The 25,894-nt window shown below is 41.6% G+C and overlaps 2 protein-coding genes across 2 annotated transcripts; one reads left to right on the top strand and one right to left on the bottom strand.

Annotated features, from left to right (window-relative positions):
• Nucleotides 1-573: 573 nt before the first annotated feature.
• CHRNA5 (cholinergic receptor nicotinic alpha 5 subunit) lies at nucleotides 574-17,143 on the top strand. Its single transcript, XM_027712259.2, has 6 exons — nucleotides 574-718; nucleotides 9,024-9,175; nucleotides 9,487-9,531; nucleotides 10,710-10,819; nucleotides 11,798-12,629; nucleotides 14,647-17,143. The coding sequence occupies exons 1-6, from the start codon at nucleotides 604-606 to the stop codon at nucleotides 14,806-14,808; spliced, it is 1,416 nt and encodes a 471-aa protein (XP_027568060.1). The 5' UTR covers nucleotides 574-603; the 3' UTR covers nucleotides 14,809-17,143.
• On the bottom strand, nucleotides 17,142-25,741 carry CHRNA3 (cholinergic receptor nicotinic alpha 3 subunit). The gene is made up of 6 exons (XM_027712256.2): nucleotides 25,377-25,741; nucleotides 23,358-23,497; nucleotides 23,240-23,284; nucleotides 22,036-22,145; nucleotides 19,800-20,811; nucleotides 17,142-18,305 (listed from the first exon to the last, which is right to left on the bottom strand). Exons 1-6 carry the CDS (start codon nucleotides 25,429-25,431, stop codon nucleotides 18,177-18,179), a joined length of 1,491 nt encoding a protein of 496 aa, XP_027568057.1. The 5' UTR covers nucleotides 25,432-25,741; the 3' UTR covers nucleotides 17,142-18,176.
• Between the last annotated feature and the right edge of the window lie 153 nt (nucleotides 25,742-25,894).

Here is a 25,894-nt window from a genome sequence, read left to right as displayed (position 1 = left end):
AAAAAAAAAACACAAACGAAAGAAAAACCAAAAACAAAACACCACACAAACCTACTGTTTCATACGGAACGGAAATTAAAAGTTAGTTTAATTTTCTTTTTCGCTAGAAGTCGCTGAAACTCACACCCTCCCCCGAGCGCGGTGTGGCAGCAGCAGATGCTGACGGGGGTGCTCAGCCCGGAGTTGTTTGACGGGCGCGGCGGGGACGAGCCTGAGGGAGCGGCGGTACCTGCCCGGAGCTCCTGCGGCGGCACCGGCTCCCGGAGCGGCTCGGGCAGCCCGGGGGGCCGCGGCGGGCGGAGTGCGGGTGTGTGGGGGTGTGCGGGGGGGTGCAGGTGTGCGGGGGTTCAGGTGTGTGGGGTTCAGGTGTGTGGGGGTTCAGGTGTGCGGGGGTTCAGGTGTGTGGGGTTCAGGTGTGTGGGGGTCCGGGTGCGGGACGCTCGAGTCCCCGCGGGGCCGGGACCCCGCCCGCGCCCGGCGCTGGTTCCCGCCCCCCGCGCCCCCTCACGGCCCCCGCGGGGCGGGCCCAGCTCCGCCCGGCTCCGGCCGCTCCCGCCGCTCCCGGCTGCGGGGCTCGGAGGCAGCGGGGGCCGTGCCCCAGCCATGGCCGGGCGTGGAGCGGGGCTGCGGGGCTGCGGCCGCGCCACGCTCCTGCTCCTGCTCCTGCTCAGCTGTCTCTGCGCGCCCCTGCTCGCCCAGCCCGGAGTCCCGCAGGCGGGTAAGGCGGCGCGGGGCGGCCCCCGCGGGGTGAGGGCCGGCGGGGGGAAAAGGCGCCTCAGCAGGAGCCGGGAGGGTGTGGGAGGGCAGGGCACGGCCGGCCGGGGGTCGGAGCCCTCCCGGCGCTGTGCGGGTCCGCCGGGGATGGAGGGGGTGATACCGCGGCCCGGGGGCTCGGGCGCCGCCGCCTCCCCCGGCTGTGCCCGGCTGGGAGCGGTTCGTGAGGGGAAACGGGCGGGATTTGCGTGTGGGGGGAGACGCCGCCGGGGCTGGGGCCGCCACGGACCTGCTTCGCTTTCCACGGCACCAAGTTTTGGCCGGACTCGGCTGAGGTGCGGCTGGTGCCGAGGGGGAGCGGGTCCGGCGGGGGCTGAGCAGCGCCGGGGGAGCTTCGAAAAAGGGAAGGGGACCCGCAGAGACCGCGGGCAGACCGCCTCACAGGGCTGCCCCGGGCACGGAGGGGAAGGTGCCTTTACCAAACTACGGCTTTTCAGGTGCACATCAGCCTCGATTGCCACACATTTCATTACACAGTGGTTATGCTTTCTAAATGCGTATGTATTGTGATACACTTTAAGGATTTCGAGTGCCACAGCTTTCCCTTTTTGCTCTGCTCACTGGTACAGTTGTAGGTTTGTGTGCCTGCAGCTGGTACGGAGGTGAACTTTCAGAATGTATTTTAGTAATTGCAGTTTCGCGTATGGATGTGACTGCACATAAAACCAGCCCTCTTAAGAATTTATAACAGAACTCTCTTTAGTTTGGTCACGCGTTATTTCTTCGACTTCAGAAGAGTCAGTCTCGTAGTTCAATCAGGATGTAACTTTCCAAGTTGAAGGATGTAAAACAGCATGTGAATCTGGAGTGTTTATAGAATTACACAAAGATTAAAGGAGTAAAATCACTCGTCAAAGATTTATTTAGAAACAGTTATTTTAAAGCATTGCTTGTATATAATTTATGGGTACATTGCTAAGAGTTTTGCAGAATGTCTTGAAACCATAACTGCCATATTTACAGGCAGAAAGAAAATGAATGAAAAATGAATTTGACCTTTTTTTAAATATTAACTCAAAATTGAAAAAGTGGTTGTAAGTGTGGTTTGTGGAAAGTTGATTGTGTTGATGTCTTGGTTTTAATTCAGCTGAAAAATACTCAGTCTCTTATTGCTAAAAGATTATTCTTTGTCTCAGCATTTGGAAAAGTGTTTTTCATCATGAGAGAAGATATTGCTGTGCAAAATCCTTTTGTTACATTATGTGATTTATATGACTACATGTAATTACCCACAGTTGTCAGGTTAAGCCCAATTTGGCCTTTTTGCACAAGCCAGCAGTTTTGACTTCATTGAGAACTGATCATACAGAGTAAGGATAACATTTTCTTTTCACAATTTGTTTGCTGTAAAATAACACAAAATTTGCTGTAAGAGTGCTTGTAAATTAATTTGGTGTTTTCTTTCATTAGTAGTGAACTGACATTTTGTCTTGGATAACTCTGAATTGTCAAGGCAAAATACTTGCTGATTTAAAGTACAATCAAATTATGAGTTTTGTTCCTTGCACTGAATCTTAAACTAAGAGGTGAGACTTAACTGCCCAAAAAATGAGGTTACCAAGCACCTCTAGCACTGCTTGCTGCAGACCTGTGGTGGTGTTTCCTCAGGAGTTCATGCACCCAAACGTTTTCCAGTCATTTTAACAGAGCAGATCCTTCTCCCTGCCCAAAAGGGAGCTGCAAACCTTCCTGCTTGTATGGGTTTCTTGTGATTTTCCCCTTAAAATGTTTTGTGCTTTCTTTAGAGATTCTTAGGAAGAAAAACATGAGCGTTGATTTGTAGAGGGAACTGTGGAAGGAAGCACTTGCAGTTTCCTAGTTTTTAGAATGGTAAAACCTGGGGTTTGTGTGATATTCTATGTTCTGAAATCTTCTGCTCTGTATCTAGTTTTGAGCAGAGTACCTGATTTCTCAACAGAGCCTCTGATTTCAGTGAGCTGTAGGGTTGTGTGTTCCGGTGTATCCAGGACTGGAATTGAGCTGGGTGGGCAAAATGCTGCTGTGGCAGAAGGTAACGCCAGTGGCTGCACTGGCAACTTGTGAGGAGCCCCAGCCTGTGTCTTATTTACATAAATCCTGGATTTGTGTTCGCTTCCCTGATGCACAGCCTCTAAATTTATATGTATAAATGGTTCTACTGATAAGATTCTACATCCTTGTTCTTCCTGTTTCTCCCTGAGCTCTGCACTTGTGTGCACCCTGTTTGCTGCTTGTTCTCAGCATTTCTCAGTGCAGTCTTCACAGTCCATCTTCAGTCCTTAATGACAGATCGGGAATCAGTGGAAAGGATGAAATGATTAAAAAATGGTATAAAGAGAGATGACAACCCCCTGGATCCGTTACAGGAAAAGTCCCCCTGCTTTGAGAGTGGTGGAATTTTTGCCCTGGGGCAGCCTTTTGCTGTGCCCCGGCTGTGGGGCAGGGAGGAGGATCCCGGGGCAGCCGAGTGTTGAGCTCGGGAGGAGATCACAGCCCTGCCCTTGGACTGCAGGGGGCTGTCGGTCAGGAGGTGCTGCTGGCAGCCGTGTCACCAGAGAGGTCACAGGGTGTGTGTTCCACAGGAACCACAGCACAACTATTCAGAAAGGAGTGCTCTGTGCTCCAATTATCTCCTAATCTAAAGACTGACCACCAATTCGTATCTATTTCTTGGTTAGTTACAAACTACGTGGCAATATATTATTCTGTTACTAATCAAACTTGTAAATGTATTCAAAAACATGGACATAATTATACCTTGATGTTAAGCAACTAGGAGATAGTTTAATTCTGCTTTACAATTATGAATTCAGAACTTTAATTTTTAAATTGGATTTGGGTGTAAGAAACACCTTCCCTGCTTTCTGTGGGCAACTCTTGTACCTCTGGGCATGTTGGTAAGTACTGAGCAGTGTTACAGTTCAAAATTTCTCATAGTTTCATGTCCAATATATGTCATTTTATTTTGCTACTGGTTGGGCAGAGGTTGATGTGTGAGGTAAGAGGGAAGGCAGAAATCCTCCCAATAGCTTGAAAGCCCTGTATATGGGTATATATATGTATATGTACCTTTTCTGTGCTTGTAGATGTAGTTTGTTAAACAGGGGAGAAAAAAAAATAGTTCTGGGGAGTTCAGAATGTAATAGCTGGCTTTTCTGACCCTTTCTCAGTAAATTGGATGGAGTTGGTAATGCTGCTTTGACTTACAGACATCCCAGAAAAGATGATTTTGATCTCTCTAAATGCTTGCTGTTAATTAAACGCTTGACTGTTCGTGATTGGGTTCTTGGCAATTGCTAAAGTACGGGAGGAAAAGTAGGCCAAAAAATTGAAGACCATGCAGAAAGTGTGAGTCATGGTCCTTTTGAAAGGGAGGGGGGAGTCAGGACAGAAATAAAACTTCCATTTTATGCTTCATTTACTATATTACATGTATTTTCTACTTAATGAAGTAATGGTGGGAAATCATCTCAATAAATACGAGTGTACTGAAAGCAGGTGTATTGTATATATTCATTCACCTTCCAGGCTTGTAAGAAAATTATTAGTTGTAGTTTGTAGTAGTTAGATTTGTGGGTAATAGTCTGTATGTTATGATAACACAGAGTTAAACAATATAATGTTAACTACAAAGTATGGATATTTTGCAATGTTTATTGTCCTTAGCAGTGTTCTTTTTCACTGTAATGGTGTATGGGTTATAAATGTGCATTAATAATATATATTACTTCTGAATCCACACCTTAACATAAGGCTTCTAAAAAGGGACCCTTTCCTTTTTCCCATGGACTTCCTTTGAAAATGCACCAGGTAGTGATGCAAAGAAAACCTGAAATCATTAACACTCAGCTCTGTCAATTAGCAAATGCTTTGAACTGTGCTGTTTAATGTATAAGGACCAGCATTATACCTGCAATCCCAGTGTGGTTCTTAGACACATTATCTAAGGAAGTGCAGAGGAATGCAGAGTTCAAAGAAAGCTTATTCTTTGGAGAAACATGGACTGTGGTGTTCTCTCATTTAAAAACAAACAAATATTTATGAAAATACATCTGAGATAAAGCTGCAACACTGACTGTTTATTCTTATAAAAAGAATAGTGCTGCCAAATCATATTAACATGCTAAGAAATTTAATCCCATAATGGTACAGGAAGAAAGGATTTAAAAAGATGGATTTTACAAAAGAAGACCACTGTTGTGATTTATCTGTGGCATTTAAAAAGTCTGCCATCAGCAGCACAAGTGAAATTTTGACTTGAGAATGTGAACAAGATGAGTAGACATGGACATGTTTTGTTGTGCTGTTCATGCATGAGACCATGTAATGCTTCCTCCTATTTTCTGAGTAGTTCTTCCAAAGTACTTTAATAAAAGAAGTTTGTTAAGTGCTTAGGGAGGAAATGGTAGAACTGAATTTTTAAATACAATTTTGTCTAAGATCAAGTGCTTGATTAGAATTTTTACTTAACCATTTTGTCAGAAGTGTTCTCCAGCTATTTCAGGGTTTAAAAAAATTTTAATGATCAGTCTGCTTTGTGCATAAACATTTGTTTCCTTTGTGCAGAATTCAAATTTAGGCCATCCAGCATCCTATGTGATTTAGGGGTTGTTTGGGTGGGGTTTTTTTGACATGGCATCCCACAGAGAGGGAGTGAGAAGGGTTTAAGGTGCAAGTAATCAAGTAAATGTTGTCAGTGAGATTTCTCCCTTTGCCCGAGGCTGCAGAGGTTACCCTGCCCCAACAAAAATGAAGCCACACAAATACAGGCAGGCTTAGAATTGCCCTTCAAAGGCTACAAATCTCCCAAGTTTATTTTAGTACAGGGAGCTTGTGGCAGGGGTGATGCTTCCATAATCTCTTGCCATCTGATTTAGGATGAGATTGTACTCCGGGTTGTTGGTTTGCTAATCTTGCTAGTCATAGGTTTTAACCTCTTTCTGTTTTTCGTAGTTATTCTGCTGCCTTAAACCTCTGACTGTGTTTTACCTGTTCTCTTCTGTACATTTTCTCTGCTTGCCACCAGTTCTTCACAGTTTTGTTATTGATACAGGGGGTAACTGAGAATCACACCCTTTGTTGTAATCTTAAAAGCATATCCACAGTGGAAAAGAGAATGAAACCCGTGCAGTCTATGCAACAAATTAGTTGAATGGTCCTGTTAAATAAAATATGCAAGGTAGGGGTGGTTACTTACTTTACTTTTGCTAATTCTTAATATACTGTTACCATTTCCAGCCCCCCCATGGAGCTCTCCTTTGTATTAGCAGCCTTTTATAGACCAGTATGCCCCAGCTTCTTCATAAACTGAATAAACTAGAAATACTGAAAAGCAGGGATATTTCTGTGATAAGAAAAAACAGAAAAAAAATTAGTCAAACTATACTGTTAGTAAATAATGGCCATTGTAATAGATCAGTGAGTGTACTGTAGGTCTGAGTGTAAAACGTTTGGACAAAGATCTGTAAGAGTTTAAAAGCAGTAAAATAACGTGTCCCCATTTAGCAGAGCAGAGAAGTTGCTGTGTTTTAAGAGAAGCTGAATCTGGAAACAACACACCCCCTGAAATGCTGTGTTGCTGCACAGGAGGTCATCTTACAGAACACAGAAATGGTGAAAGTGCAACTTTGCCTCTGCATTGCTTCAAGGTCAATTAATGCAGAGAGAATATCCAGCTGCACAGTCAGCCTCAAACTGTACAAAAAATTCAGTTGAGAGTTGTAACTGCAGAAGGGAAATGTAATTAATGCTAATACAAACATTAAGTATTTATGAAACATTAGGCTGAAATATACACAAAACCATCCATAATTCAGGAAATAGGGATATGGAGATAGAGAAATCAGATTGTGTCTTCAGGAAGCGTTCTTTTGGATGCCTGTAGCATGTAGGACTTGGCAAATCCGTGCATATTTACAAATAAGGAAAATTCCTTGGCTAATGAGGATATACTGAGCCAATTAAAATAAATATATTTTGACCTAATAGCTGTGAAGGCAACTTGTACACGTGCAGCCTTGTGTTGCTGCATCATTTTTGGCAGCAGTTCTTATGTGCTGTGAGTTTTCCTGTGCCTGCCTGAGGTGTGTTCAGTGGTACAACACAGACTGCCCATCAGCTCCCTGCTGTCACACATCCCACGTGTCAGCAGCCTGGAGATGGAAAGGGGTCCAGTTGTAGAGCAAGTACAAATAATCCCTCTCCAAGAACAGTGGGTTTGTGAACAGATGAAATTAGGTTTGTGTTTTGAAGCAGAAGGGTGAACTGTCTTAAAACCCAGATGTTGATTGGGCCCACAGCAAGAACCACTCAGCAGCATGTTGGGGTGTGGGAAGATCTGCTGCTCCCCCTTTGCTGATCCTGTTCCTTAAGCTGCATTCTGCTGTTGCTCCTCCTGTGACATTTCAGAGAAAATCCAGTTAGTATTTAAATACTAGTATTTAAAAAACTAGTTAACTAGTTTCAGTTAAAATACTAAAATCCTAGTACTGGACTGCCCCAAAGCACCAGTGCAGAAGGCAGGGAATTGCCTCGTTGGGCCCTGCAGAGCTTTGGGTGTTTTGTCCAAAGGATCTTTAAATTAAAGCCTTTTGCAGCACAGCAGAGCTGCTGTTGTCACAGTTTGATGAGCGGGAAGGAACTTAAAAACTTAGGTGGCCTGCCTTGGTTGTCTGGGCTGCAGTGGCTGCAGTCACACACAGCTAGGTTAGGCCAGCCCAAATCAATGGCTTTAGCCAAACCTCTGCAATAAATGCAAGTCACTGTTGGTCCAACCCTGAGGCAGCTCTTGCTGGTTGTGTTGGAATGAGAACTGACACCCTCTGCAGGTGTGACACTGCCTGATACACAATTTAGTGATCCCAGGTAATTCCAGAATTCTAGTCCTCCTCACTGTCTAATAACCTCTGATTTACTGAATGCTGATGGTGATGAACTTCAACTGGACATTGTTTCTGCTGCCTTTAACTGATGCTTTATTTCCTTTACCTTCTTTTTTGAGAAAGATTAAATACAACCAATGTTTTTTCTGCATGTATTGGTCACTGCTTGCTCTACTTTGTTATGTTGACTAAATTTACCTCCCCTCCAAACAAAATAATGTTAAGTTAAGCTTTTAAATCTCTCCTTGTATGGATGACTGTCTCCGGTTTTAATCTGTTCATGACATTTTCTGGTGCTTTTCTGTTTCTGATATATCTTTTTTTAGATGGATGCTGTTAGTGAGCACATGATTTCTAGAGAGGTCATGCCATACATTTATGTAATGGCATAATATTTTAAGTCTGCTTTAAAAGGAGATGGTGGTAAACTTCTTTCTTTTGTTTGCTCTGTCCCTTAAAGTGACAATATTAATTGTTAGGTCTTTTTGGCAGTAGTTTCAGTCAGTTCAGATCTCATCAGTGAGTAGTAAAAATCTCTGTCTAGAGCATATGTTTATGTTTTCTGGTGATTGTTCTGACTTTTGTCTGGGAATTGGAGAACCCTTCCATTCAAGGTGATGTGTGTAGTTTGTGCTGATTCTTGAGGCATCCTCAGGTGTTTCACACCACATTTGAAGGCTGTTCTTACTGAGTTACTCAGACACTGATCTTGCCTTTTTTCCCTCCCCTATCTCTGTATCTTCCCCAGGTTTCTCCTTCTCTTGTTTTTTTAGGGCACATAACATTTATGTGGGTTCTCACAGTGGATAAACCTTAGACTTTGCCTTTTTTTTTTGTGTAGCAGGGTTTCTTCTGACACAGTTCAGTGAGAACATGTAGGTAAAAACCAAATTTTTCACGGATTCCCAAAGATAAAAGGACAGCAGTTGCTCAATGAGGTGCTTCAGGACAACTTACATCTCTCCTTTAAAGTCCAGGCTGCTCTCTACGCAGTTTCTACATCTACAGTACTTCTTTTTCCCAAAAAAAGCTCTGCCATGTATTCCATTCTTTCAGAAGACAAAAGAATACATTTAATTTCTACTTTTTTTGTAAGCTGTACAAAGACTTTTAGTTATTCCAGTCCTCTGTCTGTCTCCAGGCATTGAATTGACTCCTTGAGAGCTACAAAAAGAACTAGAAAGGTGCTTTCCAGTCAGTATAACATCAGGATAGGTGGAGGATAGGCTGGGAAATAGAATTGCACAAGCATTTAAGATGCAAAACAGTGGGGGGGGAAGTGCTCTACAGGCAGGAGCAGCAAAATTTATACATGATAGATCTGGCCAAACAGTAGAAGAAATAATGTGTAAACATGAAATCAGTGGTAATAAATTCCTTTTTTCATAGGTGTGTCTGAACCTTCTTTCATTGCTAAAAGTGAAGATCGTTTGTTCAAGCACTTGTTTGAAGACTACCAGAGGTGGGTTCGTCCAGTGGAGCGCTTGAATGACACAATCAAAATCAAGTTTGGCCTTGCAATCTCTCAGCTAGTGGATGTGGTATGTATAGCTAATAAGTTGGAGTGGTTTTTTCACTAACTTTAAAATTCTGGAGCATAATGTCATGTGAAGTAATTGTGCATATTTTAGCTCAAACACAGTAGATTAATCTTCTGAAATTATTGTCAGTGTAACGAAAAAATGCACTGTGGATGCATGTGTGATGTCCTCATATAAACATACTTAGTGACTGGAATGCTTTCAAAAGTGTATTTTGTACTCTAAATTACAGACCTCTATGAACTAAAGCAGCTATTTACTATGAATGTTGTATGCTGGTTATTTTTTGTAACATATGCTTTTCTTTACAGGATGAGAAAAATCAATTGATGACAACAAATGTGTGGTTGAAACAGGTATGTGTAAAATATTGATGAAAAATTCTGAAGCTTCCTAACTGCAAATGAAAATCTGGGAGAAACTTTTCTAATTACTTGTGTATTTAAAAAAACTTAGTTGCTGAAAAGTTTTCATTCAAAAGCTTTATTTAGAAAAGCACGGGTTGCTGTAGTGTTCTGTAAAATAGCTTTGAGTTCTTTTTCTTCTGGGATATTTGAGATTGTGGGATAAACATCACTGAAGAGTTTCAGTTTCAAAGTTGTGTATGCTTGCTATAAGGAAATACTTTTCCCTCTTAGGAATATTTGGGTTTGGGCAGAAAAAAGCCTCAGGCTTTATAATAATCAGGGTCCCGGGCTGAACTTAATTGGCAGTATTAACTTGGGAAATGCTGCTCACAAGTCATTCTTGATTTAACACAGCAGCATGTTTGCAGACCCTGATTATACTCACTGTTTTTGTTTGGGCTACTTCCCTTCTGTTTGGTTGGTTGCATTTTTTTGCTTTGTTTTGTTTTTTCCCCTGTTGATTCCCTTCTTTTCCAGTAACTGTAATTTCAGGCCAAGTTTTTATTTTCAGGGAAACTTTGAGACTACCTAGCAAATGTGTTGAACCACTTTAAATGAAATAAGAACTGACCTGTATATATGTTTAAAATTCTGTTTGATGGTGAATGCTTAGAAGCTTAAATTCTTCCTCTTGAGCTTGTAGTTCAAGTGTAAAATTACCAAAACACTCCTGTGCTTTTAATGGTGCTATTTTTAGTGCTGCTGGTAGAAATCAAAACTGCCTTTTAAGAGTTGCATCATGATGGATTTTTTTTTCTGTCATGGAAATGTCTAAATTGCTTCTGATTAGCTTCCAGTGTTTGGTATTGATTCAGAACAAGCTTTTTTCAAACTTAATTTATACAATTAAATTATGTTATGGCAGCCCTTACTTATGTATACATGCTCTGTAAAAGGAACTTCATATCTTAAGTTCTGTACAGAAATAATGTCAAGTGGCTCTTACAAGAGAAAACAAATACTGAGTGAGGTAACTACATGACTGTTCAGCAAATTAATTGGTTTATACAGATTTTAGAAGCCAGTCTCTTTGTTTTGAATTGCCTTATTATCTGTTTTCATCTGGTGTTGCCCTGCTGAAGTCTGCTTCCCCACAATAATGATTTTTACATCTCCCATATCCACAGGAATGGATAGATGTGAAATTAAGGTGGAATCCTGAAGACTATGCTGGAATAACATCTATCCGTGTCCCATCAGATTCGATTTGGATTCCAGATATTGTGCTGTATGACAAGTAAGATTTGAGTCTTTTCACAGAAAACCCATTTCTTTTCTGACTTTGCTGTCCCAGCTGGTTCTGGGAGGCTCATTGGACGGACACATGTGGACATTTAGTAGAGCTAAGGCTGCTGGAAGAACTTGCCTCTGAATGCAGAGGGACTTTGTTGCCATTTTAAATGCCAAAGGTTTTGCTTTTCTTCTGTATGGCATTTCTCATCTCTTTAAATAAAGTTTATTTCCATTTCTTCATGTAAACTCCCTATTAGAAAGCAATGTCTTGCACAGTGCTGGGTACAAACAGTGTAGGGTGATGGGAGGGAAACAGCTAATTTATACTGTTATAAGTCATATTTAACATGGAATTGAAATTAAGTACTCTCAGCTTTAAGGGGGGGATTGTGTTGGGTTTATATTGTTTGGGTTTTTCTCTTTTGAAAATCCCCAAATATCAGAAGCAATAACTTTTGAATTGACCTTTCTGCTCAACTCAGGTGCATGTACAATGCTTTACATTTCCTGACTTGTTGAATCAGGATAAAAGGCTGTTGCAGTGATGGTAAATTCCAGTTTGGAGGTGGCAAACAAGTAATCTTTTACCTGCTTCATGACTTCTTTTCCTTGATAATTATGATTAGGCCAAATTGAAAAGTACTTATGCTGCATTACTAATAGAAACACCACAATTGGGTCATGCTGTTGAAGGTCAGGGTTTGCACAATCCTTTCATAAGTCAGAAAGTCCGTGCAAGAAAGTTGCACAGACTTTTTAATGACTTAAAAGTACTCTTCACTCTTCCAAAGCTGTTTACCTCTGTGGGATTCAGACCTAACCAAAAAAAAAAAAAAAAAAAAAGACTATGAAGACAGTACCAAATTTTGGCTTTCAGGGGGGATAAGGAATAAAGAGCTGAAATGCCAATAACAAAGCATATTTTGCTAATTAAATGCACCCCCAGCCCCCCGTTGTAATTGCAATAACTCTCTTCTTTCAGTGCAGATGGACGTTTTGAGGGAACATCTACAAAAACTGTGGTTAAATATGATGGCACCATTGCTTGGACTCCACCAGCAAACTATAAAAGTTCCTGTACTATTGATGTAACCTTCTTCCCCTTTGACCTCCAAAATTGCTCAATGAAATTTGGGTCCTGGACTTACGATGGCTCACAGGTCGATCTAATTCTTGAAGATTATGATGTTGACAAAAGAGATTTTTTTGATAACGGAGAATGGGAAATAGTGACTGCAACGGGGAGCAAGGGAAACAGGACTGATGGCTGCTGCTGGTATCCTTTTGTTACATATTCATTTATAATTAGGCGTTTGCCCCTTTTTTACACATTGTTTCTCATCATCCCTTGTATTGGACTTTCGTTTCTCACCGTCCTTGTCTTCTATCTGCCTTCAAATGAAGGCGAAAAAATTTCACTTTGCACTTCAGTACTGGTCTCTTTGACTGTTTTTCTTCTTGTTATTGAAGAAATTATTCCCTCATCTTCCAAAGTTATCCCACTTATCGGAGAGTACTTGGTGTTCACTATGATATTTGTGACCTTGTCCATCGTAATAACTGTCTTTGCCATCAACATCCACCACCGCTCCTCGTCCACGCACAACGCGATGGCACCTTGGGTTCGCAAGATCTTTCTTCACAAACTTCCCAAGCTGCTCTGCATGAGGAGTCACGTGGACAGGTACTTTGCCCAGAAGGAGGAAACAGGAAACGTGAACGGCTCGGAATCCTCGAGGAACACCTTGGAGGCGGCTCTGGATTCCATCCGCTACATCACGAGGCACGTCATGAAGGAGAACGAAGTTCGTGAGGTGGGTGGATTGGTCCTGTCACACTGATCCCGTACCCGTGGAAATTAGAAAACCAAGTAATGGTTTACTGTGCAGTGTCCTGTTAAAGATGTGCTGGGGATTTCCAGGTTTTGTGCTCCACTGGAAGCTGTGTAATTGTTTCCACTGGAAAGAAGTGCAAGTATGGTACAATGCTGAGAATTCTTCTGGACATTGGGCTGATACAGCACAGTCCTTGGGTTCTTTAAAAGTCTTTTGCTTTCTTCTAGCAGTTAGGTTCATGTTGTTGGTTACACATTGTGAGGCACCTGTGTACTCTGACTGTTCTCTACAGAGCTGCTGAGATGAGGAGATATTTTCCCCTTGAATGTTGTACCTGAAGGCTGTCTGAACAATGCCTTATATTTTACTTATATTCGCCTTATATTTTCAGAATAAATATGACCAAGCCGTGTTTTTCACCTTTCAATTCCAAATAAAACCAATTTCAATGCTCTAACTTATATTAGTTTAAATACAAGCTGTGGCCCTATGTAGGTCAATTTGTGCTGAGGTCAAACATGGACTAGATGACTTCCTAAGAGTTCTCTTCTGCCCTTATTATTATTTGTCTCTAAGTTATATTAAAAGATGTCAAAGGCTTTTTTTCAGTCTGTGCATTTGCACTCTGAACTACCCTAAATGGATGTTTACACCACTTGGGTAAGAGCACTCTGGATCTGTTTTCTTTACATGCTTTTTAAACTGGCACCATTGGTACACCAGAGACTTAAATGTAATCTGCAGGCTAGTTTAGAAATATAGAAGTTTGTGTGTGGTCTCATGATACTGCTGCCTGTTTCTGATGGCACGGCCTGGGATTATTTCAGTTTATATGGAAAAGGCTCTCTTCAGAAGCTGCTGGTTGCTAAGAGTGTTCTCACAGTCTAGGAGTGAGCAAACTCCTCTCATGTGCCCTCTCAGGACTTGATTCTGACATTGTCACAAGGGATCCGGCCTAGATTCTTAATAAATGTATCTGCTGTACTGTTAAAGCAGCATCCAACAGCTCTGCATTGTACGAACAACAGAAATAATTTGCTATTAAATACATAATTTCTTGTATATTATGGGTTGCTTTTCTTTCTCCTGTGGAGTTACTGTATTTGACTGTGAGTGACAAGAGAAGCGATAAGTATTTTGGTTTTCAGATGTGATGTTTTTGTGACTCTAAACCTCAGAAATTAACATACAGATGAGTGGGGATTCACCTGTGTTTTATTGCTTGGGCTCCAGAGAGTTTGCAAGCTTTAATTGCAAAAGTTGTTAATGAACACTCCCCAGCTAGTGCTGTTGTAGCCTTACATCTTGGGAAGCATGAGGCTTGGAAAATGTGGAGAGCTCCAGTTCAACTCCAAGACAGTTGTTTGGCAGGGCTTTCATTTGCTTGCACAGTTATATCTGCTATACTTGCAAAACAATCCTATAAAAAGGAAGGTAGTCTTGGAAGTACAGTGAGTGTTGTCCCAGTGTGCAATTCTGTGCAGCAGTAACTTCACAGCTTTCAGATCTTGTTTGTAACACAACAGCTACTCAGTACTGTAATTTTATTTTATTTTTTAGTTTGGGAGGTTTAGTGCTTTTTGTTTAGGTGATGGGAGGGGTTGTTGTCTTTTTTGTTTTTTTCTTAATAACTTTTGTTTCTAGCTCCTGCCTGGGATTTCCACTTTATGCTGTCGTGTGGCATGAATGCTGCAGTGTGTTAGAAAATGGCATACCAGTTTCATCTCTCTATAGATGAGGATTTTCAGTGCTTGCCAGGGTTGGTTTCTGCATTAAAATCTAATGTTGGTCTACACAGCTTACCAGTCTTCACAGGGGGCAGTTTGCTCCTGTTCTACCTCTGACTGTAATTATAAAATGTTGTTAAACAGGATTATCTAATGAACAAGGCTGAAAAAAGTGTACTTTGAAATGATTAAGAACTGCAGGATGTGGTACTGTATTTTCACCTGTTCTTGCACATACTGACCGTTTCTTGTGCTCTTTTATTTCTTAGGTTGTTGAAGACTGGAAATACATTGCTCAGGTGCTTGATCGAATGTTCTTATGGGCTTTTCTTCTGGTTTCAATCATTGGATCACTTGTGTTATTTATTCCTGTTATTCATAAGTGGGCAAGTATAATAGTACCTACACATATAGGCAGTACAAATGCATAAAAGATTTTTGGAGCTGTCTCCTGCTAATATGGCTCCAAAGAGTTTTGCAGTAGCTCTGTTTCCATGCTCGTTCTTTGTAGGCATGTTTCTGATAGAGTGGAAAAAAAAACATTCCAAAACTAGAAAATTAGGATTATATTAAAGCATGGCATTCCTAGGACACATAGGAGGCAATTTGCTTATTGCCAGTCTACTAAGTTACTTCTAAGCCAGGTCAGAATTAAAAGAACTTTCTCAAGCACTTGCATGTATGATATATGAAAAAAGCATACACTGACACCTACTGCAAACTAGAAGGATTTAAATTTTTTTAATGATGATCACTGTAGTCCAATTATTAAATTACTATATAAATTGTTATACAGAGTATTATATTTGCAGTTACACAGTGGAGTTGCTTATTTCGATTTACTATAGTATAAAAAGGAGAATTTTTATCAGCTCTCTTTAATGTGCTGTAAAAGTAATTTAAAATAATAGAAAAAAATGCAAGTTAAACTTCCTGCATGTCCAATATACAACTGAAAATAGTGATTTGACCATGTTTTGCCTCTATAAATTTTCGGTGCAATTTGCTGCTAAATTGTAAATCTTGTCAATTCTATGATACTAACATGAACATTCAATAAGCCTTAAAATGCCTAAAGCACATGAGTATATTGATGTCTCCATCAGCTTTGGAAAGGAAGGCAAAGACAGTTAAATGAGTTCCCAAGTTGCACAAGGGCTGGAACATTCAGGTTTCTTTATCCTTGATGAAGAATTTGATACAGTTTGTAACTTGCAAACTTGTTAACTGTTTCCTGTCTTTGTGTGCTTCTCAGAAATTAAGTTTTTAAGCAGAGGTTTTTAATTTTTTAATTTTAAGGAATCTGGGGGAATGTCTTTCTGAAGGAAAGGTTATTGAATTATTATGCCATGGAACCAGATACAGATGGTTAAGTTTTCACACATTTGTTAAACTGAACTCAAGAGAGCTGCCTTGAGTAGGTTCTCTTGCTTATAAAACCACATGTAACTCTAAGCAGCAAGGACTTACAGCTTTCCATTCTTTCTTTTTCCTGAGATTGTTGAAAACAAACTGGCAAGTTTTCAATTATTCCATTAAAATCTATTCTTTACATTGATTCCAACGCCACCTTCCCTCCTTTCTTAAAAGGTTTATTTGTGGAAAAGACTCTGAAATAGTTGAGTGTTTTCCCACACCAAAGTTTTGTCAGTGCTCTTCAAAATATAGTTGTTATCCTGTAGGACTAGCAGAGCAATGCCAAGCTAGAGCAAGTCTGGGGAAGTTTTTTGTTTGCTTAAGTTACTACCTTAATAATAACAGGTTTAGATGAGAAGTTTTAATGTAAATGGTGGTATCTTCGATAATATAAGCTTTTATAGTGGTTATAAATTTGAAAACCAGACACATATTCCCCACACACCCCCCTGGAGCTCCTTTAGAATAGCCCTGTTTGATTATAATAGTGATTGCTTATGCCATAACTTATATATAACTGAATATTTATTTCAGATTGTCTTAAGCTGTAGGATTTTCTTGTTTTTTTAAGGCTCACAGGTAGAGAAATGATGCCAGGCAAGCCTTTTTTTTAATAACAATTTATAAATAATTCTGATTGTAAAGGGAGTTACTCTTCTTCAGCTACCCAATTACATTTGCATTGGATATCTGTGTTTCCTCTACTGCCATCATAATTTTAAAGGTGAGCTTGCAAAGATTATCTGTTTTAATCCATTAATATAAGAATTTTAACTTCCTTGGTATTACTAAGATTAAACAATGCATCAGTGACTTCTCTGTGTGGAAGTTGCAGAAATACTTTAGAAAGCTTGTTTCCTGTTCAAACACAAAATTTCCTTTTATAGTCTTCCTTGGGTTTGAATTACTGAAATTTACTCTTACCCAAACAGAAAGCAAAGTAAGTAAAAAAGTAGATTATATATACATATATATATATATAAATATATATATATTTTATTAACTCTCCACCTTATCTCTTTCCCCTTGTCAAGTGATGTCTGTAGACTGCCCTGATGGGCAGCACATTGCCCAATGGAGTCACAGTCCTTATAATAATTCCCAATTTTTGCAAATGCATGGATTTCTTTTAGTCACTTCCACAGTCTGATCATGGTAGATTTGGAGCTGACCCTGGAATCCTTGGGGTCTGCAGCTTATCAGGTGTGTCTGAAACAAGAGAATGTTAACAGACTCAGAGAAATGCACCTTTATCCTGTAACTTATAATGAATGTATTGAACTGTAGGCAATGCTACCTTATCTAGGTTTTTGTTACTTGGTCAAAATAAATGGAAAAAAAGGCACCATTTTCAACAGTTTGATTCTCTTTATTTTCATAAATGTCACACCACTTGATACACTGTATTTCCAAAAGGTTGGTACAGAGAGAACAGTTAATATTTGTACAAAATATGTTCTCATTACAGTATTTTGTTGCATTCTTTATTCATGCTCTTAAATAACTTGCAGTTGCTGATTAAAAAAATGAAGATACATATGCCTAAGCAGTGATTTTTAGCATACTTTACAGGACTATTTTGTGTCTCCCTGCCTTCCCTTGTCATAAACCCCTTTGCCTCTGTATCCAGACTATCCCATCAGAGTGTTTTGATCCTTTGCACCACCTGCAGACTGTCCCAGCGTGTGTTTGACTTGTACACAACTCTAAACATCACTAGGTTTGAGTAGCTTTTTTTCCTGCCAGCCTCCACATCCATTACACTGTGGGGATGTGCAGAGTTTACTTCCTGGCTGCTCTGTTACCATCATCTGCATTTCAATTTGCTTTCTTTTGGAACAAACCTGCCCTCGGTCCTTTCTTCCCACGCTGTGGGGCAGTTTACACTCCAGGTGGTGATGTCTGCGTTCCAGCACTTTGGTACCTGTGCCTTCCCAACCATCCCATCCACATGAGGGCATTCATGGAACTCAGGATGAGCTTCTTCCAGAAGGTCCTGTCGTGGGCTCAAGACTCTTGGTGCCAGACTCATGAAAACAGCCCAAAGCATTCAACCCTTCTTTACTTTCCAAATATTCATGTGATTTTCCATTTCTTTATTCACCCCTTCTTAAACCATTCCTATAAAGTTTAATGTTCTACCTACATCACTTCCTGTTGTGGCAAGAAGGAGCTGTAAAAGCACAGCTCCTGTTCCGTGGAGATTAGCTGTCATAAAGGTTCAAAATCATTTCTTTTCCCACCCTTTTAACAAAGCCTTCTTCATCAAGCAGAGCTGAGAGTTCCTTATTCTGCTGCACATGGAAGAGACATGGGGTGCTGGGGTGGTGATACAGAGTTGGTTGGCAGTTTTATTTGATTTCACAACATATTATTTAAACCTTTACATCTCATCTCCAGCCATCAGAGGTTGTAAAAACAACCCTGCTGTTCCTAGAATACATACCAGGATGAAAACCCACAGAAAAATACGATCGATGACCATGGCAACGTATTTCCAATCATCCTGAATCTGGAAAAATTAAAAAAAAAAAAAAAAAGGAAAAAAGAATAGGAAGTTGGCATGTTTATTAGGTCAATAATTTGCATTAGCAACTAGTGCCATTTTATATAGATTTTTCTGTGTGTAGGTATCTTTCATGCTACACAACTTACACATCTCTGTTTTCACTGACTAATTCATCTTGAAGAAGCTTTATTTGAATATGCTCTTTGTGGCAAAGCCAAAAGCTGCTACTTCAAATACAGAAAGTTTTTCACCAAGACACTGGACTTGAGGAGATACAACTTCTCTGTGCCAAAAAATGAAAATGTAAAGCTTTACATTCTCAGGTGAAGAGGTTTGTCCAGAAAACTTGGCTGAAACAGACTGCTCCTACTCATCTTTAGGCAGTATGTAAAAAGCAAAAGCTAATTGATACATAGTTACTTGGTACTTTTCTTATGTAGTACTGAAGTTTGATTGTTCTCCTGCATGGTGTAAAATTCATCTCTGTGCTTTTCCTGTAGAGGACGTTTCAAAAAAACCCAGATTTTTTTCTAATTTTTTTTTCTTTTTACAGTGAGTGTTATAACAAGAGTGACACTGAAATATTATATGTGCTATATATTAACAGTGACCAGGTGATCATTTTAGTTCCCATTGAGATTGCAATTTAAATTTTTACTTTGTTTTTCTTCAGAAGCACTAATAAATGAATAATGCGTTAGTTGGTTTTGAAATTCAGGCTTTTTAGCTTACAACTTGTTTGTTAGGGCAGACTTAAAAACCCAAAGCAACCCTGTATTTTTTGTAGCAACTAAATATAAATAAAGCTCTGATTTCAGCACAAATGAAGTAAAGTTAGAATGAGATTAAGTGCTATACTGCAGAGGGTTTACAGTCTGTGATAATTGGGGGGGGTGGCTACTGCTCATAATATGTTTGAGGGACATGATAGAGAGAAAGCTTTCCATTTTTGTTTTTTTTATTGCATTAAGATGCAGCTTTATGAAAGATGCTGGTCCCAGTCCTGCAGCAGTTGCCTCATTTAGCTACAGAACTTTATTCTGCAGCAGGAACAGAATGAACAACATCATCCCTATGAGGGACATCCACTTGTGGTTTTGTTGTTGATGGTAAGCTGTGGGAGGGAGAACGTAACTTCCCAAAGGCCACAGAGTCAGCAAATTCCACTATTAAGATTATGACTTGGAAAATCCTAACTTTAGCTCTGGTGGGATGGATGCTCTCCTGTGTTCCCCCAGCAATGGTGACCTTAACATGCCTCATTCAGCAGTTATATTGTCAGGAAAGAGAATGTTGTGCAGCAGAGCTGCTCCCCAGTTATATCAATTCAAAATTGCACATGCTTGTACACAGCTTGGGTAATTTACTTTTATAAAATAATGGTCTCTGTTGTTTTGGGGTTTTTTGCTTGTTTGTGTATTTGAGATTTTTTTCTTACAAAAGACTCCAATGACAAAAGGTATCTGCAGTTTGAGCAACAGTAAAGTATGTTCTTACCTCTTTTGCTTCGTTCTGCATTTTCATATTTTCTGCAATATATTTCACACTTTCAATAGCATCTCTCATTTCTGGTGACAGAACTGAAAATGAAAGCAGGGGATCCACAGACTCAGAGCTTGAACTCCTGGTGAGGTTGCCACTGAAATCCGAGACCTTGGTGCGTTGGTACTGGCAGCAGCTGCATGCCATGTCTTGACACACAAAGCCATCTTTGCAGCATTTGGCTTCAGAACTGCTGAAGCAATTAAGGTTTGAAAACTCAGAAGTGAACGGTGGCTTTGGCTTCTGGTTGTTGTCTTCATCACTGGCAGGCCTTGTCATGAACATGATCCTGGGAAGTAAGTTCAGGAAAATGGTTCTCACCCACACGGGCATCGTGTGTGTCTTGGGTGTTCTGTAGTGCACATTCAGCACAAATACCGTGATGACAATTGATAGAGTTACAAATATCATGGTGAAAAGGAGGTATTCCCCTATAAGGGGAATTACCAGGGAAGTAGAAGGTATGGTTTCTGTGATAACAAGAAGGAACACTGTTAAAGATAGAAGGACTGATATGCAGAGTGTCACCTTCTCACCGCAGTCTGAGGGCAAATAGAAAACTAATACAGTCAGAAAAGAAATCAGCAGACAGGGAATAATCATGTTGATGGTGTAAAATAAAGGTAAACGCCTAATGTAAAGAGAATATGTGATGTCTGGGTATATCTCCTCACAGCAGTTGTATTTGATGTCATGTTTATACCCAGGAGCTTTAATAATAGCCCATTCTCCACTCTCCCAGTAATCTTTCAGGTTCATTGTGGAGCCAATTAAAACTAAGTCAATTTTGGCTTTATCATAAGACCAGGAACCAAACTTCATGGTGCAGTTCTGATAATCAAATGGGAAGTAGGTTACATCTATTTTACATGAGCTTTTAAATATAGCTGGAGGTATCCAGGTCACATCACCCGTGTATTTTAGTAGGGCCTTTGTCTTGTCATCAACCTGGAAATCCCCAACTGCACTGTAAAACAAATAAAAATAACAAAAATTAGAATGATCTACACCAGGTAGTTTCATACCTTCAGATCATATACGTTAACTCTTTAATCTGCTTTGGGAAAGTCAGCAATTACTTGTTGACTTGGAGCTGAATTGCATGTGCAGGACTGAGCCAGTGGCCACCATAAATTTGCACAGTTAAACTGAAACAAACAGCTGTATAAATTTACCAGGGAGGAGTTGAAAGGGAATATTATTAATTCCCTTATTAATAATATGGCTCAGTGCAATCAATATTCAAAATGGCAAATAGCAGACTGCAAATGGCAGTTCAGCTAGATAAGTCTCGTAGGTCCCTTCCAACTGAACTATTTTATTCTGTTCTATTCTAGATAATCAAGCACATCAGAACCCAGGGGCTGATAAGAGGATACCTGTATTACTGGTATTCCCACCTCTTCTGTGGACAGTGCAGGTAGTAACTGTTGAAAGAGGGATTAGGGTTGGGGTGCATCTTTGCCTAAGGAGAGTATTTGGTGAGGGGTTTTTTTGAGTCCCACTTTGCTATCTTATATGATCCATGTGACAATATCAGTTGTTTCTATGAAGAAGTAAAACTAAAAAAGTAATCTGAAGTTTTAAGACTACAGTTAAAAAAGGAGTGTCATCGCTGTTGATCCACAGACCTAAGTTTTGGATCTGAGTGGGTAAGTCCATCTCCCTGAGAACTGCTTCCCTACTTAGCAGAGGGAGCCACTGAGTTATGGTTTGGCTCCTCAGTCTCAGCAACTGACATCTAAAGTAAACTTTATCTGTGGCTTTTATATGTCAGCACTGTTATTAGAAAGGTTGTGAATTTAAATTGTGAATTTAACTGCTAAAAAGCTGGAAGTTGCATTTTTTTTCAGTTAAAAGTCTGACTCACAGACAAGAACTCTCCAGTCTAAGGGAACTCCTGCCAGCTCCCCTGGTAGACAGTGGTACAAATAACAGTAAAAGTGAAGGGGGAAAGCCAGGTTCACTTTGGCTTGCCCACTTGCAGCTCCAGGTTAGAGCTGGCTCCTGCCCAGGGATGCTGGTGGAGCTGGCATGGAGGTGAGGGCAGCAGTGGGGGATGTGGGACACAGGTGTGGTGGAAAGCAGGCTTCTCAGTGTATTCAGGGAACTTGCTGCTGATTTTTTTTAAAACTGGTAACATCACCCCCCTTCTTCCTGAAGTAAGGAGATAAATATGCAAGAGTCTTACTTGTTATATAAAACAATATCTGGCTTCCAGATCTGGCCAGATGGTACTCGGATGAATTCAGCACCTCCATAGTCTGCTGGATTCCACCGAAGCTTGTAATCATTCCAGATCTAATTATGGACAAAATGAGTCTGCGTTAGGTTTGTGAAGAAACTGAAATTCAGTGGACTAGACCTGAACTAAGTGTTGTCATATCACTCCTAGGGTTGTTTTATCTTGGATACACAGTGTTTAGCTGTTTCTTTAACAAACACATGTGTGTGGTGTTTGTTCATATGCAGATTGTAGGTGGGCCTAGATATGACCTTGTTGGTCCTATCTAGATGTGACTTACATGTCTGTGACTCTGTGCCAGGAATGTCTACTCAGCAGTTGAAACAAGGTGAAAGGAGTAAGACTCTTGTCAGAGAATGTAGGACTTTAATAATAACTTCAGTCTCAAGAAACCAGGTATCTGTGAGATGGTGAGAACAAATTCGTGGGGGCCGTGGGGGTAGGTGTGAGCATCGAGTGAGGGACCCGGGGTATGTGGGTCAGAAACAGCTGCAGGGTGTGGTTGCTCAGTTCAGTAACAGCCTCGGTCCTTAGGGCTCGTTAAACTCCGCTTAAACAAAATTGAATATCAAGCTGAAAGCGGGAACTAAGCTGGTTATTCAGCTGACTGCAACAGTGAGTAACTGCATTTTTAACCTCTACAGACCCTTTTTAAGTGAGGCAAACACTTTGGGTTTCTTCTCATTTTCCGGGAACCAAACAGCACCAAGTGATGCTGTGCGGGACAGCCGCGCCGAGTGTCTGCCAAGGCAGCGCGTGTGGGAATCTTGAGAGCAAAAATGTTTTATTTAGCGACTCCCAGCCGGTGTAGCAGCGCTGCTCCGCTCCCGTCCCATCCTATCCCGTCTCTTCCCATCCCTTCCCGTTCCCCCGGGCAGAGCGGGCCGGTGGCCGCCGGGAGGCAGCAGAGCGCCAAGGACGGGGCCGGGCGGCGCTGCCGGCGGGGAGACCGGGATGCTGCCCCGGGAGTGCCGCCCGGGGATGCTGTCCCGGGGATGCTGCCCCGGGGATCCTGCCCCGGGATCCCGCCCCGGGAATGCCGCCCCGGTGCTCCCCGAGCCCGCAGACCCCTGGCAGGGCGGGCGGCTCTCCCCGGCCCGGGTGCCCCGGAGCACTCCCGCGCTGGGGAGGAAGGTGGGTCACTACTCACGTGCTTCAGCCACAGGTTGGTTTCCATGATCTGGTTGACTTCGTCCTGGAAGAGAGAGTTGTGTCGGGAGAGCTGTGTCGGGACAGGCGCCGGCCCCGCCGCGGCGCCCGGTACTCACCACCTTCACCAGCTGCGACATGGACACCTCGAACTGGATGATGACCGGGTCCGAGACGTTCTTGACGGGGCGCACGAACTTGTTGTAGCTCTCGAAGAGCGCCGCGTAGAGCCGGTGCTCGGCCTCGGAGCCGCCGCAGCCTGCGGAGGACACGCGGTGAGCGCCGGGGCAGAGCCCCCCGTCCGCCCACTCAGCATCCCCTGGGCTGGGCACTGCCCGAGCCTCGCCTAGGTGGGCAGTACCGTGCCAGGGGGGCGTTAGCATGGGCTGGGGAGAAGAAAAGCGAAGGGTAACGCTATGATAGAGGTCTTCTCACACACATCTCTTCAAATGAGTTAAAAAGTTTCGGGGAGTTACTGAAGAACTGGAGGTACAAAAGCCCCTTCCCCTCCCAGGCCCGGTCCCCTAGACCTGGCAGAGCTGTGGAGCACAGGAAGGGGAAAGTGCAGCCCAGCAGACCAGGCCGCTTGTGAAAGGTCAGAACGTTTTGCAATAGGAGGATTCCCAGGAAACAAATCTACTTTCCAGCCTGAGTCACGATTGTGTGATTATGGCAACAATAACAGCCTGCTTCTTAAAATATAAAAAAAAGTATTAAATTTATTAACTGTTATATTCAAAGACTTTTCAGCACATTCAAAGAAATGTGCTAATTACCCGTTTTTTATTCTAAGTAGTTTTTATTTATAATAGATTTGTATTGTCCCTTTGCCACTCACAACTGCAGTTCATACCCTGTGGCCTACAGAAAAACTGCAAACTGAAATTCTAAAAAATTAGGGTACTTTACTTGTTTCGGGATGAGGTGTGAGAGCCTGTATTTTACATTACCTTTTTCCTCTTTAACTCGCTAGGCAATGACCATCCTAATGCTATTTAAAAAGGCAGTGGCCTTTTATTTTTCAAATGATCTCTTAAAACTCTCTTAAACTCGTTCTGGACAACACATCCCTATGAACTCCCAACTGAAAAGGAAAACGAGGCCTGTTTTGTCATTAATGGATGGCACTATGCAAATTTGGCAAAGGCATGAACTGAAGTCTGTTGAACATATTCTACAGTTCCCGTGAAACACAAATATGAATCTACAGATTTGCAGGGACATGGGGTTTTTTTTGTCAGTTGTTTTTCAACAGAGAAAGAGGAGGGAGGCAGAAGTATCTGCAGGTGACTGATCTGAAATGTTACACAAAGCAGGTGTTACTTTCCAATCTTTGTGAGTCCTCTCCTCTCTCTAGAACAAGAGGGTCCCTCTCAAGTGAATCTACTCAGCTAAAAGTTCGTTTGTTTGGGTTTTGGTTTGTTTGAGTTTTGATTTGGCTGACTGGTTTTTGCCCCTCTCCCCTTCTCTTGCTCACTTAGAGGGCAATTTTGTTTTCAGATTAGTGAAATCATTCAAGCCAACTTGCAAGCTAAAAAATGAACGCTTTTGTAATTGCCAGTCTTGTCCATATTATTTATTGATATCTCCTATCTCTCATATCAAGATTTCCTGGAATAAATACTCTCGAATCTTTTAGGTAAATAATTTCAAAGCTGGATCCTAACGACTCTGTTATAGTCGATCCCAGATTGCCAGCCTTTTTACATGTCACTAGCATTAATTAAATCCAGCATCCACCATCTCTAGAGAAGTGCACTAATGTGGGGGTTTTTATTTGAATATTTTGGTGCTTTCCGTATCTGCAGAGAGAAGATGGGCTGTTTGCAGCTTGTATTTGAAACCACTTTCTGGTGGTCCTCTCTGCAATATGTGAAATCACACATTTTCCTTAAAGTTAAAATGGCTTTGTGTGTCCTGTTTGGCATCTTTAATCAGGACAATTAAATACTTTACAACGATAAACTTTAAAAACCCACCCACCGAACAACAAACTGTGTAACAAAAAGAGCTGTACTAGGATTTAGCCCTTAGCTTGGAGTGAGCTTCTTAAAAATAATTTGCACCAAAGCCATCTCCTGTCCACCTTTTCGACCCCCCCTTCACCACCAAGCAGTAACAAATGAAGGATCACTCACCTTGGCAGAGGAAGCAAAGAGCAGCAGTCAGGAGGAGAGCGGGGATGCTCTCCATGGTGTTATGAATTACTGCCTGTCGACAGAGGCTGTTGGAGACGAGCGTCGCTGCCAGGACTGTGCGAGCACAGGGAGCAGGGAGAGCTGCGCTCCTCCGATGCGTGAAATGCCTGAAGCAGCAGCCGGCAGGACCCTGAACAGCTCTGCGCAGTGAGCTCCCATTAGGGTTGCTGTGCTGCCCCCTTCCTGGCTACCCGGGCTGTCAGAGCTGGGGAAATGGCAAACAAATTGCAGGCCAAACAGATGTTATTGTAGGCAAAGAGCAGTCTTCTGGCAGGGATAATGGGCAAGAGTCCTTCAAATGGTGCATAAATGAGCCTGGTAGTCTGACGGTGCTAAAGATTTTTCCTGTCAGCTGCTCTGTAGGATCCTTCTCTACCAGAAGCTCATAACAATCTACTAAGGGAAGTTTAATTAATAAAAATCTTGTAATTGAATTGTGCTGAAATGAATATTGGCAT

The sequence above is a fragment of the Pipra filicauda genome, unplaced genomic scaffold (assembly GCF_003945595.2).
Source record: "Pipra filicauda isolate LSUMZ 115617 unplaced genomic scaffold, ASM394559v2 scaffold161_size1661140_pilon, whole genome shotgun sequence".
NCBI classification, from domain to species: domain Eukaryota; kingdom Metazoa; phylum Chordata; class Aves; order Passeriformes; family Pipridae; genus Pipra; species Pipra filicauda.
The sequence above is the reverse complement of the archived record's forward strand: the minus strand, read 5'-3'. Positions and strand labels throughout refer to the sequence as shown.

Bases quoted from the DNA above. Each gene is read 5' to 3' on its own strand.
- CHRNA5 (XM_027712259.2), top strand. From the start codon at position 604: ATGGCCGGGCGTGGAGCGGGGCTGCGGGGCTGCGGCCGCGCCACGCTC. The intron at 9,532-10,709 runs GTATGTGTAAAA...CCATATCCACAG, and splicing joins CAAATGTGTGGTTGAAACAG to GAATGGATAGATGTGAAATT. The intron at 10,820-11,797 runs GTAAGATTTGAG...CTCTTCTTTCAG, and splicing joins GATATTGTGCTGTATGACAA to TGCAGATGGACGTTTTGAGG.
- CHRNA3 (XM_027712256.2), bottom strand. From the start codon at position 25,431: ATGGAGAGCATCCCCGCTCTCCTCCTGACTGCTGCTCTTTGCTTCCTC. The intron at 23,498-25,376 runs GTGAGTGATCCT...TGTCCTCCGCAG, and splicing joins TCTTTGCTTCCTCTGCCAAG to GCTGCGGCGGCTCCGAGGCC. The intron at 18,306-19,799 runs GTAAGAACATAC...TAATTTTTCCAG, and splicing joins TGCAGAACGAAGCAAAAGAG to ATTCAGGATGATTGGAAATA.